At 35.9% G+C, this 21,437-nt stretch overlaps 1 protein-coding gene and 2 long non-coding RNA genes across 7 annotated transcripts in view; all 3 read right to left on the reverse strand.

Annotated features, from left to right (window-relative positions):
- sestd1 (SEC14 and spectrin domains 1) overlaps positions 1–11,376 on the reverse strand; it is a 48,146-nt gene extending 36,770 nt beyond the window's left edge. The window contains exons 1-4 of one of the 4 annotated variants that reach the window (XM_055215492.2): positions 11,251–11,376; positions 6,022–6,082; positions 3,785–3,861; positions 1,591–1,699 (exon numbers count right to left, since the gene is read on the reverse strand). In XM_055215492.2, the coding sequence (XP_055071467.2) occupies positions 1,591–1,699; positions 3,785–3,839 (164 nt within the window). In that variant the 5' untranslated portion in view covers positions 3,840–3,861; positions 6,022–6,082; positions 11,251–11,376. The other 3 variants (XM_055215490.2, XM_055215493.2, XM_055215491.2) reach the window with 3 other exon arrangements.
- A 7,027-nt stretch (positions 11,377–18,403) lies between these two features.
- Positions 18,404–19,174, reverse strand: LOC129422696 (uncharacterized). The gene is made up of 2 exons (XR_012358198.1): positions 19,106–19,174; positions 18,404–18,964 (listed from the first exon to the last, which is right to left on the reverse strand). It is a non-coding gene; the product is annotated as an uncharacterized lncRNA (long non-coding RNA).
- A 125-nt stretch (positions 19,175–19,299) lies between these two features.
- On the reverse strand, positions 19,300–21,079 carry LOC129448843 (uncharacterized). 2 transcript variants are annotated; one of them, XR_012358200.1, is made up of 4 exons: positions 20,822–21,079; positions 19,972–20,118; positions 19,561–19,657; positions 19,300–19,420 (listed from the first exon to the last, which is right to left on the reverse strand). It is a non-coding gene; the product is annotated as an uncharacterized lncRNA (long non-coding RNA). The 2 variants fall into 2 exon arrangements; XR_012358199.1 differs by lacking the exon at positions 20,822–21,079 and having other exon boundaries at positions 19,972–20,213.
- Positions 21,080–21,437: the final 358 nt, after the last annotated feature.

Here is a 21,437-nt window from a genome sequence, read left to right on the forward strand (position 1 = left end):
ACCGTACAAGTGCCAGCTGTGAGTTTTAATCAACATTTCATCATTGAATGGCTGTGAATGCGACTCAACCAATAAAAACACAGCCAACGCATTATGATCCATAAAGCATGCATGGATGGGAATGAATATAGTTCAATACAAATACAATATGGCAAACCCAGCAAGAACCACACACAATGTTTTATGCCTTAGGGCATTTTGCATATGATAACGTGCAGCCGTGTGTCACTGTGTCCTAAATGACCCCAAATAATAGCTGTGCTCCACTTCATGAGACGCTGTACAGACCGATCGGTTTATAATTATATCGCAAGAGAAAGGGGCAGTGGCATGAAAATCTGACTTTTCCATGTTTAGATGCTATAATTGGGTGCACAGTGCTTCTATCAACCTAGAAAATGTGAAAAGGATCAACCCAGTAACTTAGTTTTGGTAAACAATTCTCTGCAAGCACATGAAAAATTAGGTAATTGAAATTTGGCTCTCCTTATGATGTCATAAGGCAGGGTTCCAGACTAACTTTTTTCACTAGGAGCACAGCGACCCCCAACTGAAAATTTTAGGGGCACAACCAGACAATTTAGGGGCACAGACCATAAATCAACATACTGACCAAATAAATTTCTACTAATTTCAACTGTATTACTAATAAATACTTTAATGATAGATGCAGAATAGTAGAGTACAATGTGCTGTTTTCAAATTCAGTATCACATCACAAAAATAAAAGGTAAAATTTAAGTTGTAAGGAGATCTTATTATAATAATTCCTCCACTTAATCTGCACTATCCAACCACAGCACTGCCATTTAGAGAAAGAGAGAAAAAAATTACAGCACAATTGAGTGTCAATTGCAACAAACCACCATCATTGTGATCAGTGTTTGCACTTCATCCGCTCATTTGCATTGTAAAGGACACATCCAAAATGGCACATTTTTGCTCACACCTACAACGTACCTTATACGTTAAAACGTACCTTATAAACAACAAACTAATATTTACAATGAACTACATCGTGCTGACTCTGCTAAGAGAGCGCACATCTTTCGGGTTGTTTTTCAAAATAATGACGTAAGCATTCGGGTCCAGATCATGAAGTTTAGTGTGAGTACAGAAATGCATGGTCTGAAGAAACCAATAAAAGCATGACCAAAAAATTATGTCACACGTGAATACTGCTCCAGTATCAATTGAATAAATCAGAATCAAGTTCAATTTCTGATCTTGTGCTTTGACAGACATATATACAACTTATACCACGGGTCTGTTGAATGCTGCATTCTGATTGGCGGAGAAATGTTCTATGGGTGTTGATTATTTTTCTGTAAACCGCACACCTTACTTTTCAAATGTCTTAAAAATAGGCACCAGAGCAATGTTTATGGTAACCGTGGTATAAGCGGAATAATTGACTCCAGTTCTTTTAATTATTTAAAAATAATGCACACCCGAGGTGTAACGGCACTCCGCTTTGCGTTGTGCCGCATTACCACCTTGGGTGTGCATTATTTTCTTATAATTCAATGGCCCGTCGTCAATTATTCCTTACATTTGCAATGGACGGAGACATTTGTTTTTTATTTTTACCTAGGAATACATAGCAGGTAATCCAGAGTGGTGCTTAACTCCTCCATACTGGTCTGTTCTGTACATAGTGGGATGGTCAGAATCAAACCGCTGCGTCTGTCTTTGCCTCCTGGAAAATCCACAAGAGCAAAGTAAGGAAATATGCAGAAAATACAGCGAGACATGTATTGTAGGCATGGAAAAACAGCGACCTTTCAAAGAAGAAACTGACAAAAACACTCAATTACTGAATTAATGCCGAGTCTCCAAGGAGGAGAAGAGCCTTCAGATTTGGTAACGTGCAATTAATTCAGCCTAAAAGAGCTACTGCATGGAAACATATTTAGTTTCAAGGACACCAAGCAGTAAAATAACTCCTCGCATAAAAGCTTTTGTTTATTTAACGCAGAAACCTTCAGAAAAATATGTTGAGGCACAGCACACCCAAGGACAAACAATGTTTTATAGTAACACATGTTAAGTGTTGATTCAAACAAAATTACTGAATCAAAGCTTTCAGAGTCTTGATAAATTGAAATGAATGGCGTGTTTGGATTTTATACATGAGCCTTATATACATACAGTATATATCGGCCTCTTTCAAAAATATTTAACAAATATACAATTTCACAATACAATAGCCTTCAAGCGTTTAAAGTCCATGTAAAGTCTGATATTAAATTTGTTCTCAGTTTGTGCCACCACAGAAAAATATGTTATTTACAACCCAAAACGGTAAATAAAATAGGGATTCTCTGGGGGCGTGTCCACTGTCAGCACTGGAACCACACCCACTCGCAGGAAAGCTGCCGTCTCTCTCAACTTTCAAATACAGTTAAAACCTGAAAGGGGCGGGGCCATGCTCGATGGCTCCAGTGCATCATTGAGCCACCATTTTAGCCCCGCCCAAATAATCCTAATGGTGCGTTTACACCAACCGTGGTAGAGGCGTGAAGCGCGAGTGATTGTAATGTTAAGTCAATTTGCAGACGCGTTGACGTGCGTCAGGAGGTCCTGCGGCGCGGAGGAGGCGCTTGGCGCGGAAGACGCGTTTCCGCCTTCATTCGCGTGTGAAGCTCGCGCGAAAGGCGCGAATTGAGCGTTGTGCGCGACTGGTGCTTTTATGCATTTTTGCGGTTCACGTGAATTTGCGGCTGACGCCCGAGTTGAAAAATTTGAACTTTGGCGGAATTTCGCGCCGCGTTAACCAATCAGGAGCCTGCCTGCTGCTGTGGTGGCAGCCCCGCCCAGAGTCACTCATTCAACCAAGGCTTGATATTGTCTGTAAGCAGTCACTCAGAGCTATATGGCACAAGTTGTTATTTCTATAGAGGAGACAGGAATAAAAAGGACCTCGCTTGGAAGAGTGTCAGTAAGGACTTTTGGCAACCTGGTAAGTTGTAATACACATTTCACTTTTGAGTCACGTGACGTTTATCGACCGCGCCGTTTATTTTGTAGTAAGGTTACTCAATACAAACTGGTAACTCTCTTGATAAATGCACAATCAACATCAGTCATCTTGCAAACAGACACTCGCACAGCAGTTGCCCCTCCCACAAGAGGACGCGCGTCAAATGCTTGCTTTTTCCGCGCGTCTACTCCGCTCTACACGCTCGAATGCATTCAAAGTGTTTCAAGCGGCAAACTAGGCGCGGTAGACGCGATTTTGACACCCAAAACGCGTTTGGTCTAAACTCAGCATTACAGCATATGTGGAAAAACTGTTTAATGGTGTAACTCCACAATTCGCTTCTACATAATTCACACTCTTTCTAACATTTATAATGACTTTACACAGACTTTATCTGATTTTAACCAAGTAACAACAGACAATGTGATGAGCTGTGATTACAATAAAAGATAAGAGATCATTCTTAAAGAGCATCAATATTAATCACAAACATGAAAGCAAGTGAAGCATTTCAAACAGCTCTATCCTTTCATTGCATTACTGCTTATTTCTGGTTCACTGCTATAGTCACACTCGGATATGAAGTGCGAATAAAGTCTTCGCATCACATTCAGGACCTGCATCGGTGAAGAGACAGGCCTGCAGCAAACACATTTCCCATAACATTGTCTGACATGCAACAAAGCACTTTTCCTACCAACGTTACTTAAGAGTTTCCGTTATGCATTGCATTAAAAATAAAATCAAGTTCTGCCACCTTCATGACAAACAGTGAAACTACTGTATTTTTACAATGTTTACCTGACAGGAAAGCCAGCTTCTTCTTCAGCACGGGCAATATGGTGCAAGCATCCATCCTGAAACTGGTCTGTTATTTACTTAGCAACTTCAAGAAGTTAAAAATAAAAAAGACACGGACAAGAATTCATTTTCATATATAAGATAATTTAGAGCTAAAACAAGTATCTAACTATGTAAGAGGATGATAAAACCAACTGATTTACCAGATGTATTTAAACAGCAAACCTTATCACAACAAAATATATTTTTACAAAATAACATTATTTACTAAATGCACTCATGATTCTAGGGATGCACCGATATGGAAATTTTGGCAGATACCGATAACTCTTTATATTTGGGAGCCGATAACCGATTTACATATATATATAATATATATAGGCCGATAAATATTCATATTATTTTCACAAAGAAAAATCCCAGACCGCAAACATCTTGTCTTTGCGCTAGACTAGCATACTCTTCTTAAGCCCGCAACACGTGTCATCTTCGTGCTATGTCACAGAAAGCACCAATCAAAACTCCACATGGCCAGCAATGAGCAAGTGAAGTGGTTCAACAAACCAAAATAATCCATCATTTATCGGCTTTCATTTATCGGCCTAATTTTGCTATCAGACCGATAACCAATAATATTAAAAATAATATAACGATAACGATATGTTGGCCGATATATCGTGCATCCCTACATGATTCATAAATGATTTCATGCATTATCATAATTATTCACTTGAATTTAGTTGCAAAAGCAATGACATACCTGTTTGAAACACTTATTCTTTTTTATTAGAATAATATTAAAACTCATACAAACTATGGCATAACACGAATGGAACTGTGGGAATAATGTTGTGACTAAAAGCATCCAAAAAAATAAATCAAAAACCTGTAGCATTTTATTATCTGAGATGCAGTCACACTTTGCTAGAAATTGCAAAACCGTACTCGTGTCACTTACTCAAGAAGCTTCTTGAAGTGTGAATTTTTAAGAATATTAAATGAGTTCACATTTAATCTGGGCTCTTATTGGCTGCTTTCTCTTTAATATAGGGGAGGTTTCCCCGGACAGGGATTAGACTAGTCCTAGACTAAAATAAATGTTAGAGCTGTCAAAACTGAAAACAACTTGCACTGACATATCTTTAAATACATCAGTGCCCTTTGTTTGCCTCAAAATGCACACAAGTAATGTTTTTAGTAAGGCATGTTTGTTAAAGCTAGTTATATTTCCTAATTAAACTAAGGTACAGTCCTGGTTTAAGTTAATCCCTGTCCGGGAAAACCACCCCAAAAAGTCTAGTCATCTCTTTAAAATTGTTTTCTAATAACAGAATTGAATCTGTTTGGCAAAAGTATATTTTTGTCGACAAAAGTAATTTCTAGCATTTAACCATACACCTTCAGATTAAACGCTTTTTAAAGATCATTGTTAACAACATTTCAGTCAAATGTTTCAAAACGTTTGACCGGTAGTGTATTTTTAATATGAAAATTATACAAGTAGAAATGTGACCCTGACCTGTCTTAACTTAAGTAGCATGGGAATTTGTAGCAAAAGCCAAATAACATAGTTTTTTTCTTTGATGCCAAAAATCATTAGGGCATTAAAGATCATGTTCCATGAAAATATTTTGTAGATATATCAAAACATTATTTTTGTGAGTGGATTCAGTTTCTAATGACTTCATATGGACAACTTTAAAGGCTATTTTCTGAATATTTTGATTTCTTTGCACCCTCAGATTATGTTTGTGATGCAGGGTCACATACAGCCTGTAGTTCTTTGAAACAATTCACCAAAAGAAAAAAATTCCTCTTGTAAATATTATGATGAAATATGCTTTCCAACAAATTACATAAATAGTTTGCACAGCATTTACAATCCTGGCATTTTTTCTCAAGCTGTTTCAGAGCTGTAGGCTACAATTTTGTTTTTGTGGAATTTTTTGAGATTTCAAAGATTTGGCAGAGATGCAGATACAATAGTAAACGGAGTACAAAGCAAAATACATTTTGGTTTGTCCAAGACTTTTAAGTGACTCATATGAAGATTTATTCAACTTTAAAACAACCAAATCCCTTTTCTGAACAACACCAGAAATATACAAAAGACAAACAAGGAAAACCAGTTTAAAAGTAGCTTAAATTACTATAATTAGGTGACACTAGTATGTTCACAGTGATCAGAGCCATAAAATACAGGCTTGTCTAAAAGACATTTCAGAAAGCTGTCTTACCTTCAAAAGTGTTGCAGTACATCCAGTACATTCTCTTTCATATGTTCCCTTGGCCCATGTTCTGAAATAATGCAAAAAAAAAGATGCAGATCAACAACAAATGTGTGGAAAGAGTGAGGGAGAGAGAGGCTTAGAGAGAGATAGAGAGTTAAAGACAAACAGCAAAATATACTTAAACACTGAATTTTCTTTTTGGGTGAACTCACTCATGTAGCATCTTGTTTTTGTAAATCCACATGCTGTTACTTTGTTAGACAGTGTTACCAGGTAGAGTAACAGTGTTGACAGTCATGCATGTTACATCAACACTGTTACTTTATCTTGGTAACAGAGTTTGACAGTAACAGAATTGACTATTTTGGACAACAGGAAATAAAGATTTTCAGCTATTCAAGACTTTTAAAAAATATATATTATAGATGTTATGGCCCATAACATCTTGTGGCAATGAGTACCATCCACATTATTAAAATAATAAAAAATATAATTTATTTGAATACCGTATAAAAATAATGACTGCATACACTAAATCTGACTGCAATGATATAATCACCCACATATAGACACCCCTTCTTAAAGGAATAGTCTACTCATTTTCAATATTAAAATGTTATTACTAGGGCTGTCAATAGATTAAAAAAATTAATCTAGATTAATCGCATGATTTCATGAGTTAACTGCGATTAATCGCAAATTAATCGCACATTTTTATCCATTCTAAATTTACCCTAATTTAACACTTTTCAGGTTTTTAATATTCTAATCATATATACATATATAGATGCTTTATGCAAATGTATGTTAACAACAGCCTGTTTACATTTTAACAGAATCACCAGCCATTGTTTTGTATATGAATTTTCCTTTCAGAAGATTTTTCTTTCTCCATTTTTGTTTGCTGCTGCATCATTTGTGACCTGTGCTGGCAAATTGAGTCGGAATTAGCAAAAAAAAAAAAAAAAATAGTTGTTCATATTTTGACATTCTCTATTAAAACATAGAACAATGCATGATTTGTTGAAATATAACAAAATATGACAGAACTACACGTGTTTGAAGTTGAAAGAGTCAAATTACCACAAACATTTCCACATCCATACATTATATTACCACATCAATACCTTAAAATCACTGGTAAAACTAATAGATTTAGCACACACAAAGCAAAAAACATCATCAATGTATGTTCAACTTTTTTTCCTTTTGTTTGATTGACATTGAGACAGACTGCTTAAAATCTAAGTGATCTAATATAATGTTACACATCAGATAGTTTTACCCAACAGTTAACCAACATTTACTTAAAACATAACAGATTATAGAGCCTACCTGCGTGAATTCTTATCAAAACAGATATTTGTAAAACTGTAATTTTGTGTAGATGTCTATATATCCGGGTCGCGCACTCGCGCGTCTGTATGCACGCGCTTCAGATATCAGTCAGTCAGCGTGAGGGGATCGCTTTTGAGTCTTGTCGCTCTTAATAACTCTTTAACATTAATCAGGTACCGAACTTTATCTCCTCTTAATGACTCTTTTAACATCAAGCAAGTCCTGCAGTCTATTTTCTAAGTCATGCATAAAAGCGAAACCAAAATGAATTGAGACGCATTTTTGTATTAGATTAAGCATTAGGAGGACGGTAACGTTACACCTCTCAGACGTATAAATAAAGATCATATCAGAATGTCCAACGAGCATTTAGAGCATTGGATTTGGTAGACGATTTGCTTAATGTTCTTATTTCATGAAAACCTTTTACTCATTTAGAGAGAGTCACATTTGTCTGCGTCTCTGTTCATTCAACTATGGGCTGGACCAAGGGTCAAACAGAAATTGCGGCGTTGCGTTAATCTCCGTTAATAAAATTAGTGGCGTTAAAATGAATTTGCGTTAACGCGTTATTAACGCGTTAATTTTTGACAGCCCTAGTTATTACCTTAACTAAGAATTGTTGATACATCCCCTCTATCATCTGTGTGTGTGCACGTAAGCGCTGGAGCGCGCTGCGACGCTTCGATAGCATTTAGCTTAGCCCCATTCATTCAATGGTACCATTTAGAGATAAAGTTAGAAGTGACCAAACACATCAACGTTTTTCCTATTTAAGACGAGTAGTTATACAAGCAAGTTTGGTGGTACAAAATAAAACGTAGCGCTTTTCTAAGCGGATTTAAAAGAGGAACTATATTTTATGGCGTAATAGCACTTTTGGGAGTACTTCGACTCGCCTGAAAAGTCCGCTCCCCTTCTCCCTCTCATAATGGGAGAGGGAGGGTGTTACTGCGCCGAGTCGAAGTGCTCCCAGGGGTGCTGTTGCGCCGTGGGATGTGGCTCCTCTTTTGAATCCGCTTGGAGGGGCGCTGCGTTTTGTTTTGTGCCACCAAACTTGCTCGTATAGCTACTCGTCTTGAATAGGAAAAACGTTGATGTGTTTGGTCGCTTCTAACTTTATCTCTAAATGGTTACCATTGAATGAATGGGGCTAAGCTAAATGCTATCGAAGCGTCGCACCACGCTCCAGCGCTTACGTGCATGCACACAGATGATAGAGGGATGTATCAACAATTCTTAGTTAAGGTAATAACATATTTTAATATTGAAAATGAGTAGACTATTCCTTTAAGCCATTCAATATCTTGTGGGTGAAACAGACCATAATGTACGCTGTTAGTTATACAATATATCTGCTTAAACATTCTTATTTTTGTCTATGTCTTTGGCAGAGCAAAATAACATTCAGGTTTGGAAATATATAAGAGTGAGTAATTTGAACTCTGTTTGGGTGAATGCTTAAAGACCTGCTTTAGGACTTTAGTCCAATCTCAATCCGTGCAATCTTTCAATAGTCTGATTGAATCAGCAGTAAATACCTCCTCATAAACTGTTGAGATTGAAAATGCTCATGTCAAAATCCAATGACCACCCAAAAACATCTAGAGTTAGAGTCTAAAAATGTAATGTCCTCCAAAAACATTTCAACAACAAATTAACAACCATCTGTAAAAGATTTAGAAAGGGCTAGCACTGCAGAAGAAAACATGGCTTGGCAAACTGAACTTAACATAAGCTGATGCACAGAAGTCATTTAGAAAGCAAGAGCTCAGCAGTGATCACAAGTTTGCTGATGTGTCTGCAGGTCAGGAACATCTCTGGCAAAAAGAGCCTTTGGAGCTGTACGCATTTGAGATTGCATTTCTGCAGAATGAATTGCTATGCAATCCACTGCTCCACCTTATGCAAATTTCCATCCTAATGCAAATCTTCTCTGCTAAGAGCTTAAAAGTTCAGGATGCAATAATGATTTTGCATCGTCACGACTGTACTGTATGTGCAAGATCATTATGCATTACTAAACAAATCAATATGTAAGGAGGGGTGCCATATTCTGCATCTACACAAAATGCATTGTGTTTTTGTGCAGTTATTGACAAATAATCACTTCCCAGATATAATAGAGACACCTTACCTCTGTTTACAATGAGGAGGTAAAAAAATCAAAACCCACTAAGATTTAACATAATTTTCATGACAACTTAAGCAGATTTACCCTAAACATTTTCATTACCATAAAATATTTAATTTAAAATTGCTTACAACACCTTCATTGTCATTCATGACTCTTCTACTGTAGATTTACTCGGCTACAATGTTTTTAAAGTACAACATAAACTAAAGCATATCACTTTTGCATTACACTAATGATATTTGAGGTAAGTGTCAAAATATAAATCCTAATTTTCTTTAAAGTTTAAGCATACAGCAGTGGTCAAAAGTGATGTCCTACTTTGCACTTTAGTCTCTTATTATCAAAGATTATTAAAATTTTAGTTTGAATTATGTAGCTATCGCATTTAAAATAGGGCTGTCAAAAGATTAATCGCGATTAATTGTATGCTAAATTAAAGTTTGTGTTTACATAATATATTTGTGTGTGTGTTATTATTATGTATATGTAAATGCACACATGCATGTATAAATTTAAGAATTTTTTATTTATGTATCTTTTTATTTATTTTATATATAATTATGTGTATATATAGTATAAAAATAAATATAAAAAATATATTTATATGTGCAAATGTTTCCTAAAAGCATACATGGATGTGTGTGTGTGTGTGTGTGTGTGTGTGTATTTATTTACAAAAAAATTACACACAGTGCACACACACAAAATGTTATTTTTGAATGTGATTAATCTTTTGACAGCCCTAGTTTAAAAAAAATGTTTTTTGTTTTTTATGTGCATTTTTGCATACTAGAATAAATCCCATAATACACTATAATAATCCCTGATACACTGTAGTTTGCTTTGGCCAAATAGTTTTGTAAAATAAATACCTTAACCAAAGTTCAGTGTTTTCTTCTTGTTGTACTAGCCTCACAGTTTAATTGAATCTGAGGGGATTTTATAAATACATGCTGTGCCAATTTCCTCTCTGGACATCACTTTTGGCCACTTCTTTGTACTTCATGCCATGTCCATCTCACATTTTATCTCACAAATCAAAACATGAGATTGTACCCCAACGGGGCATGTCAGTTTAGCTCTAAATACTGATAAACATGTCAACTGGGGCTGTTTAAGCCTTACTACTACATTCAAACTGTGGCCTTTGGCAAGTGCTTTTCTGGTGGCATGAGGACAACAGTTGGAAATTAAAGTGGTCTGGCAAACCAACAGCTGGCTGAAAGTTGCATGCACTGGCTCGAGCTTTGGTGGTCAAGCGCGAGACAAGAGAGAGACCCACCTATCTGGCCTAAAGACTGTAACCATTACAGATCATTTGCACAGCAAAACACTCGTCTGTGTTAAGCAGACCCTACGACTTTAGCCAAGTAAAATATACGTTTTAACGCTGCGTGGGCTTTCATTCATATGAACGTTAGGCATATTTTCTGGCCGCGTGCACGGCTGCTGGCTAGCGCGAAGCCACATATCGCAGATCCCCATGCAGTAATTTCAAAGTATGGCGGTTTTTGTCATGGCTAACATAAATGCTGTGTATATCTAGAGTGAAAATATGAAAAAACCCTGACTCACTTACCTCAGCAGGACACGAACAGCCTTCTCTACCGATAAGAATAATAATGCTGTGCTGTTGGCCCGGCTAAAGACTGTATTGCGGGTAAATGTACAGTTGATATGCTAACTATGATCTACTTTGCAAACGCAACGCATTCTTCATCGACCTGACGGATGGTTATGGGGAAGATGAATAAAATTACCTTTTTCCGTACTGAAATCCGGACTCAATCTATGCAATAATCGCCTTTGAGAAGCAGCACAACGCTGTTTTGTTAGAAAGGGGCGGTTCCTGCCAACATAGCCACGCCTATGGGGACAGTGAGGGCTGTACCTTGTACTGTAGTGGGCGGGGAGCGGAGTTTCATTAAAGACACAGTCCACGCTTAAGAAATCGCATACTTCCATACTAAAAATTATTCCAGGCCAGGGGGTTTTCAAACTTTGGTCTCTTAAGCCTCATGTAGTTTTAAGGGGTCCCCAGAAAATTTCAGAGAAAATAAAAACAAAACTATTATGAGATTATGCAACATAACTTAAAGTTACGATAAACATAAACAATATGTTTCCTTTATAATATAACACTTGCTATTCATCTAACACAGTTTAGTTACACATAAAATATATATAAATGGATATATATTTCAGGTATGGGGTCCTTCACAAATGTTAAAACTCTTGTAGAATGCAAAATGAGGTAGCCTACGTCCAAAACTTCAGTATGCAAAAAACAGTATGTGACAAGTCCCCAGATGATCTACAGCTTCTGCCAAGATTTTTCAGCATGCATGAGATGGACACTTTTCTATCCCGAGGCCCACGGCAGCTGAGGAGCAGCAAAATTCAGAAAGTTAAAGTGCACCTATTTCATTGCTAAAAACAACGTTATTTTGTGTATTTGGTATAATACAATGTGTTTATGTGGTTTATGGTTAAAAAAAACACACATTATTTTCCACATACCGTACATTTTTTAGTGCATTGTGAATGTGTTAGCATTTAGTCTAGCCCCAGTCATTCCTTAGGATCCAAACAGGGATTCAACCTTGTGTGCAGTAATATTGATAGAAGTTTATGCGAGAGGGGGAGTAGTCAAGGAGTGATGATGTTACTGCACGCCGAAGTCGAAGTGCTGCAAACTAAGTTCTCATCCGCCATACAATAGTTCTCATTTTTTATTAGCTTAAAAAAATTAGCCACGTTTTATTTTGTGCCACCATACTTACTTGTGTTTCTACTCATGTAACAGTCTTTAAATAGAGAAAACGTGGAAGTGTTTGGTGGCTTCTAAATTCATCCCTGTTTGGATCCTAAGGAATGAACAGGGCAAAGCTAAATGCTAATACAGTCACAACACACTGTACAAAGATTAAGTGCACACATTGAAAATAAATAGGTATGTATTAATTCGCCTAAGTTGAGGTAACAACATTCTAAAATATTGAAAAACTGTGGTGTTTTCCTTTAATAAATTAAAGCTGGTTACTGTAACTTTTGCCTCTCTTTTGCCATCTCTGTCTGAAATGGAAAATTGCAGGTTAATTTATATTCTCATCTATAGGGTTCCCATGAAACAGCAGAGCTGACATGCACTGCAAGTTGTGAACACACACACACACACACACACACACACACACACGGAGCAGTGGCCAGCTATTCCATGGCGCCCAGGGAGCAATTGGGGTTAAAGTGCCTATCTCAATGGCAGTGCACCTCAGTCCGAATCTGCCGGCCGTGAGACTCGAACCAGACAACACCTGAGTAAATTGTTTTTCTCCATTGTTAGTAAATATGAGACCAATTTCCTTTCTTTTTTATAAATAGTTTATTAAAAATTTATTTTATTAACAAAAGAGTGAAAGTAACTGACCATCTTTAGGATTAAAAAATAACTAATTTAAATCAAATGAGGTATTGCAAAAATGAGTACACCCTGATGAATAAATTAAATAAAGTGTAATTAACAGGAATTCACTAGTAAATTATGAATATAATTAATCATCACACAGGTGGCCACAGGATGACTGGCAATTGAGGGTGGTATTTAAAAGAGAAAATCCACTCCCATAATGGTGACAGAATAGCACCACCTGGTAAAGAAATGTCTCAAGATGTGAGAAATTAAATAATTTCCTTTGCACAAAATGGTCAAGGTTTCAAGATAATTAGTTAAGCATTGCTAATAAGTTTGAATACTGTCACGAAAGAGATCCAAAAATTTAAAAAGGATGGACTTGTGGGAAGCTCTCTGGGATCTCCAGGACGTTCACTGTAGTTAACACCTCGTCAATAGCGTTTTGTGATGAGAGATGTTCAAAAAAATCATCATGCAAGTTCAGCACAGTTGGCTAAATTATTAGAAAGTCAATCTGGGGTGTTTCCCCTGACACCACACGATGGATGTACAGTGCAAAAGAGAGGCATGCATGGCTGTCATCCACAGAGGAAGCCACTGGTAAAGCCAATGCACAAAAAGCCTTTTGCTAAAGCTCATACTGAGAAAGGTAAAGACTATTGGGTCTCTAGCTCTTTATACTAGATGAATCTTTGTGGCTCTGAGGTGTTCCAAACTTTATGGTGTGGCATGGTACCAAAAGTAAGCATGGTGGTGGTGGCAGTGATCTTCTGTGGGCTTGCATGAGTGCTGCAGGTGTCAGAGAGTTGAATTTTATACATGGCATCATGAATACACAGATGGACTGTGAAATGGGTGATTCTCACGAAAACTTGGTTTTAAAAATGTCAAGCATGAAAATGTAAAAATTGCTTAAATTTACTTTTTTTCCCACCAGACATTGAAAAACAAAGTCTGGAGTAAATGGGAACATTAATTTAAAAACTTTTACTTATCATTAACACTTTTTGTAACATAATTTAAAAAATTAGTCCTAAAAAAATCTCATTACCGCAACAGTCAGAAAACATCAACACTGACATATTTCAAAATGACATGACAAACCTGAAAAAACATAATTTGGAGATTTTGCACATGCATTTAAAATCAAAGTATTATGCTTCTATTAATTAAATTAACATTTAATAAGCATCTGTTGCGGTAATGATAATCAAAATGTGGTGTAAGCATTCTGACAAGACAATATTCAAATGAACTGTAAAAAAATGATCTTACCTGGTAGCCATCTTGAAGTAACTGGTCCATGTGCTTGGTCACTCAAAATCAAACTTTATTAAAATTCTGTATGTGTGCTTAAACTGTTCTCAAAAAGTGTTGCGGAGGATGAGAACATCAGGCATGGACACATAATTTTCCTAATTTTTCTTCATTATTATTATACATGAATATTCAGTAAATATTTTTTCTGTCATCTAAAGTAGTCTAGCAAAACATCCATTTATTTTTTTTCTTAATATTTTTGTGTTAATTTGATTAAATTACAACATAACGCATGTTCAAACACAGCCGGACACATTGCGGTAATGAGAATTTCAGCAGAAAATGAGATAAAAGTTACAATTATAAATTCTTATGTTGAAATCACACATTGTGCAAGGTAGAACACAGTATTGTGTTAATTCTGATGCTTTTTAATGTTACTATATTACACATTTTAAAGCTAAAATCATTAGTGCCGTGGTGTTTCAATGGTTTCGTGAGAATCACCCAAATACTGTTTTGGGGAAGCATACCCTGTGTGTACCCTAAGATTAAAACCTAAAGTTTAATCCCTGTCTAAGTACCTAATAGGCTTTATGCCCAGCTGCACTACTTCCTGAACTTCAGCCAGCTCCTTGTTTCCTGGCTGCCATTATTGGACAAACTGATTAATCCAGGTGTGTCTAATTATTTTTGTTGTGACTACTGAGGTCGGGCACACCTGGATTAATCAGTTTGTCCAATAATGGCAGCCAGGAAACAAGGAGCTGGCTGAAGTTCAGGAAGTACAGTAGTAAAGCTGGGCATAAAGCCTATTACTATGAGTAAGTAGATTGCAAATTTGTTGTATTTAAATATGTAATAATCCCCTTTTGGTGTATGTAAAATATAAACAAAACACTTACCAGTTCATTCTTGTAGGAAGTGCAAAATGTGTTCAAATGTTAAACGTGTTTGTAAACACACACTTAAGTTAACAAAAAAGACAAGCTGTATTGTTTTTGCTTTGTGTAGCCTATATTATACTCTAATATTGTTATGCCTTTTAAGTTTAAAAAGATTCAAGTAGCATAACTTAATAAGTCATCATGGTAACACTTAAATTATATTTAACACAACCTTTTACAATACACCTCAAACATTATGTTTAAAACGTTCCTGACAATTTATTTTAGCCTTCAAAGTTTTCATAAGCATTAACAATCACATCCTGTTTATTACATTTTATAGAGGGCCTTACAACAAAGACTTGATATCACATAAATATTTGGCATTTACAGACTGAACAGTTGAAGGTAAACTGTGGAGTTTAAAGTTTTAATGACATGATGTTGTGAATTATGAACAGTGACGCAAGAGGCTTTAATAATCTTCATTATTACACGACTTATTGGAATGCTTGAATTATCCCTTACATGTGATGAAAATGGCCAAAATGCTTATTCACATGAAATGTTTTATATTACAGCATTTTAAATCATTTGTCTGCCGTCCATTTGTCTTGGATTGCATAATGAGTCGTGTTTCCAAAGGCACAAACATAACATTGTCAAAATATTTTATCATTACTTGTTCAACATGAGAACATCACTTTTATAACATACAATAGTTTAGAGAGCATTACTTTTGTACAGTAAAGTAATGCTATTGTTAAAATAAGAGTCGTGCTAATTTAAGTGACATGAAACAGAATTTATCATATAATAGGATTTATTATATAATATAAGACATCATCTGGATTCCATTAATAGTAATGGTGAGATGCAGTTGCTATGGTAATTCAGAGTGGCCTAATTACACAGATTTAAGAGAAGAAGTAAAAAGAAACCACTAGAGGTCTCTGTTTGTCCACTTACTCTCTTGATTGGAAATTAACATCTGAGGTACTAATGTGAACTGTTTAGGTGCATAGGTGTACTTCCCACCCCAGTGACAGCTAAAGGGTATTTTTCCCAGCAATTACTGTTGCACAGTCTCATATTGTGTTTGTATTTTATGAGCATATTGTTGTGCATTTGATAAATAGACTTTGGCTTGGCACCCTGTATTCCAATAAAGTTGTTGGTCAAATAAATCTGTTGGCCAGAATGCACTGGCAGATGCATTTATAAGCATTCCCCACAGTGAAAAGATTTCTGGTAATGAGAAGATGCAAAGCTCAGCGTATTGTTCTCACTGATCTGTAATTACAGCTTGTCACCCCTGGGTACAGTTTGAAGAGCGGAGACTGGCAGGGCATCTGTGCTCCCCATGAAGAACTCATAGGGGAACATACACTGGAAGGACAGTGTGTCCGGACACTATTAGTATTATGTTTCCTTTTTCCTGGGGCATCAGCAATATTGGCCACGTGTCGGTGGATCTCATTCTCTCCTGGGTGAATGGCACGCTGTTCTAGTCAGGGTCACTTTCTCAAAAAGTAAAAATAAGTGCAATACAGATAAGAGTAATACAGACAGGGGTGAATTGCAATGATTGCATGTACAGAAAGTTAGATCAATTAAGAATGTAGGACAGATCCCAGCAAGCAATTTTGGCTAAACAATGCTAAATTTGGGCTGTTAGTGAAAGTCTAACAAACGTCTACCATAGCCCAAGAATAGACGATATATGTTTACAACAAATGAAAGCAAACACCTTGAACACCTGTTGACTTTGTTTCAAATTATTTTGGCAAAAATAGTATGTAACCAAATTCAAGGTTATTTAGGGTAGAAGTGGGTTACTCATAGCCGGACTGTATTGGTAGTTAGCCGTCATTTCAACGTATCGGTTTTTGCTTGCTGGGATGTAGTAGGACAGTATGGGTCTGTGTAAAGTCATTTTATGAAATAGTTTAGTTAAATGTTAGTAATGCTGAAACACGTTATAGAGACTTTGAACTATTTGGACTAAATTGTGAAGTTACAGCGTTAAACAGTTTCCACATTTCTGTGTTCAGGATTATTTCGATCATGAGGGTATTTGAAAGTTGAGAGAGATGGCAGCTTGAAATTACCGCGAGTGGTTGTGGTTTCAGTGCCGACAGCGGACACGACCCCAACGCTTGAGAGTTGAGAATGCTGCTTATATTTCCCAGATTGTGAAACTTGTTTAATTTAAAGGGAACATTTCACAAGACATTTTTTAAGATGTCAAATAAATCTTTGGTGTCTCATGTGAAGTTTTAGCTCAAAATAACATAGATCATTTATTATAACATGTTAAAATTTCCACTTTGTAGATGTGAGCAAAAATGTGCTTATTTGGGTGTGTCCTTTAAAATGGAAATGAGTTGATCTCTGCACTAAATGGCAGTGTCGTGGTTGTATAGGGCAGATTAAGGGCCGGTATTATCCCCTTCTGACATCACAGGGGGAGCCAAACTTCAATGACCTATTTTTACATGCTTGTAGAGAATGGTATATTAAAACTAAGTTACTGAGTTGATCTTTTTCTAATTTTTTAGGTTGACAGAAACACTGGGGACCCAATTATAGCACTCAAACATGAAAAACGTCAAATTTTCATGACACGTACCCTTTAATTGGCAGTTTTTTTTTCATTCACATTTTGCTTGGTGGTTTATGACACATTTTTCTGTGGTGTGACAAGCTCAGAACACATATTTATTTACATGGACTTGAATCAGGCCTGGCACCGCGAGGGGGAAAAGGGGGCATTGCCCACTCAGATCTGAATTGTGGCCCCTCAGTTTATTTTTGGGATTTATCACACGGTTTTAAAATGAGGCTTTACAAAAAACATAACTAGTTGAAATTGTATTGTGTGTTTACAACACTAATTGAAATAAACTAAAAATATAAAGAAAATTCCTATAGGTTTTGTTATTTTTATCTATTTTATATGCAACAGGGCTATGTGTCACCAACTGCACAGCAAAATCACTGGTGTTAAAATAACACCCACAGTGTCAAATTTAACACCGGCAAAGTGTGTATATGTGTCCACACTACACTGTGTTAATTTAGTCAAAAGTGTAGTGTTAATTTAACAACACCCATTATATGTTAATTCAACACTCAATATTGTTAAATTTAACACTTTGTTCAACACTATTCATTGTTGTTTCCACACTACACTGGTGTTGGCACAGAAATACAGTGTTAAAAATTAACACTCCTAATTTAAATATCAACACCAGTGTAATGTGAATTCAACAATGTTAAGTGTTAAAATACTGATTAATAGCCACTTTTGTTGCTAATGGGTTGTTTCTATAAAAGACAAATGACAAGAAATATTGCAAAACCTCTTTTTATTAAAGTACATCACATTTAATATTTACATTGATACACACAACACTTTGCATTTAACACTGCTTATTTAAATACCTCAGCTACAATTAGAAACAGAATACAGTATGGAATAATGAAAGTTATCTTATAACACAGCGTAGTGACATGAAAACCACTTATTATAAGGTCTTTAATAAATCAAATGAGTTAAAAAAAATTAGCCACCCTACTCAAAACTTGAACATTAAAATACACTGTAATTACCTTACTGGCAGGCAGAAATGCTTATCCTTCACAATACTAAAGATTTATCCATAACAAAACAGACATTTCAATTCAAAAGACGTTTCATTTTTCTTAAATACGTTCCAACCTGGTATTAAGTTCTGTAGTTGTTTTAATCATGATGTAGTGGAAGGCTGCATCAGTGGTCTTCATCATGCAGGGAATGGCTTTTTGGTCCAGAATGATACAAAAATTCTGGATGCAACTTCTGTTCCCAACGCAGAGCAGGCAGGGCTGTGCTGATCCATCCCCCTCAAAGCATGGATTGATGCTCATCACCTAAGAGTGTTTTAAAAGAGTGTATTTGATGAATGTATTTGATGTGTATTTATGAACTTGTATGCATTTACATGGGGTAAACAATGCAAGCAAACTAACTGCTGAATAAACAACTAGAACAAAATACCAAAAAAAACTTACACAGCACAATCAGTAGCTTCAGTTGCACATTGACCCTCTCCAGTCTTTCATCCTTTCACAAATGAAGACAAGAAGTGAATGAGGTAGGGAAGAGCTGCCACATCACTGTCCCATCCTAGCAAAACAGAATTTAAACACCATGAGTATACAGTTAAACTTAAGAACCGTAAAAGTAGCAAACCCATGTACACTTACCATATTTAAACTATTGTTGACCAGACAGAGGTCATCCATATCTTCATCAGGATGTAGTCTGCAATTATCCTTTAATGGTTGTATGTTGGCTATTTTGCAATACATCGCCTCAGCATATTTCTGCAGATTTTCAAAGACAAAAAGAGTCAAGAAAATACCAAAAAGGGTGCAGTTTTAACCGTTATTTGAATCAAAATCATCTCAGTATAACAAATCATGTTAGAGACAGTGTACAGTACTAATGTACTCTGTGTACTCACATAACTAGTTGGTAAGCTCTTATCCTCCAAACTGGGTTAAGGAACAACAGTTCAGAATTCATGTGTATGCCGTATTCAAATATAGTCTGGTAGGGTCCTATCACAAAAAAATGACAATAAAGACTCTGAAAACTCAACATTCTTTTTATATTAAAAACAGCACTCAAGACAATATGAATCTTCATTTATAAATTTCCAAATTAGTAATCAATTTGATTGCTATTTAATATGATATCAATAGCAAAACGATGTATGAGAAGATAATATATTTTTATTAAAGTTGGCAGCAGGTCATGTGACTTTCTTGCCAGATTAATAACCATAATATGTACAAAACTATACTAAAAAGATTGGTTAACTGTTCAGTTATGTTAAATAAAATGATTTATATGTATAAATATATAAACTTACCTTCTGTAATGAATTTATATAAGTATTAGCAGTCGTTTCTCATTGGAAGTCATCCATGTCAGGTCTTCTTTAATAAACTGCCCTTAAAAACAGCATCTCTTCTGAATGATTTGAAGCACTCAGTGTGTACTTTCACCAAACTAGCATCTATAATGACAGAAAAACAAATGTTCGCCATACACGTTTTACACTTTCGAATGTATTTGCCATTTGCATCTGTCTGACATCTAGTGCCACGAAAAGCTTACAACACACAATGCATCCAATCCAGCAATCTGTGCATACAAATGATGATATATTGTGAGGTTTTGGTAAAATGAATAGTTGGTTTGGCGATATTTACCCTGTTTGCATACATCTTGGAAAAACACATGGCAATGCGGTTGCGATTTTCTCCGTGTTTTTCAGTAATTTGAATAATTAACCGATATCCGTGCACTCACGTGCATGTAAACAACCTCGTTAACTCACGGTATCTAGCCTATATGATTATCTCATAATGAGCATCATATGGTGAATAAACGAGCTTTCATTTAACTTAATTTCATACCTTCAATTTGTAGTGCATGTCGCGTTTTATCATGGTTCAATTCTTTCATTCATATCTCCTGTTAATATTATCCTTCTTGGTTAAAACTTTTAGCTAACTTAGCAGTTTAACTTTATACTAAACTAACAAGGGAACAACGTAACACAAGGTAGCTCTGATTAAACTGAACCAAATTACGAACAAGGGGAAATAAAATGGAAAAAATATCTTATTTAGGTTTTTTGGCAAATGGCTGCGTAGAGTCAGACAGAGAAATAACAGTTTGATTTAGCTAAACCAAGTGAATATTATGAGATTTACCTGCTCTCTTCAGTCCTCCTTTGAAAGAAAATGGCGGTAAAATCCCTGACAGGAAATGTTTAGTGGAGGTGTGGCTTGATTTACACCGCTCAGAGTGAAATCTGATAACACCCTTGTTTTACACTGACACTGTCCTGGATATAACACTGGCCTAGCAATGGCAGTGTTATTTTATTACCAGATAGTGTTAAAACAGCATCAACACTGTGTATTCAACACCATCCCTGAAAATTTAACACTGGTGATTTTGCTGTGTGGCTATGAAGTGTAGATGAATAATCACATTAAAAGATGATTGGAAAGTAAAGGATAAATGTGAATTTTTGTTGGCTGGATATCAATTTCTAATGGCTGTCTGTCGTGCTGGGTGCATCTAGTAACACAGCTCAGTGTGTAAGGTCAGCAGTGACACATGACTTGTATTATTTACAAAATAATAATGTATATAAAATGCAAAACTATTAATTCATAATAACATTTACTATACGTAATAAAACTTTTTTTGTGAGCAAGATACATTTTCCTTCATATATTTTTGTGTGCAAGCAGGTGAACAGCACACAACCTTTAAAATTAAAATTAGTAAATGGAAGTGGTTTCATCCAACATTTATCCG

The sequence above is a fragment of the Misgurnus anguillicaudatus genome, chromosome 17 (genome assembly GCF_027580225.2).
Source record: "Misgurnus anguillicaudatus chromosome 17, ASM2758022v2, whole genome shotgun sequence".
In the NCBI taxonomy this organism is placed as follows: Eukaryota; Metazoa; Chordata; class Actinopteri; order Cypriniformes; family Cobitidae; genus Misgurnus; species Misgurnus anguillicaudatus.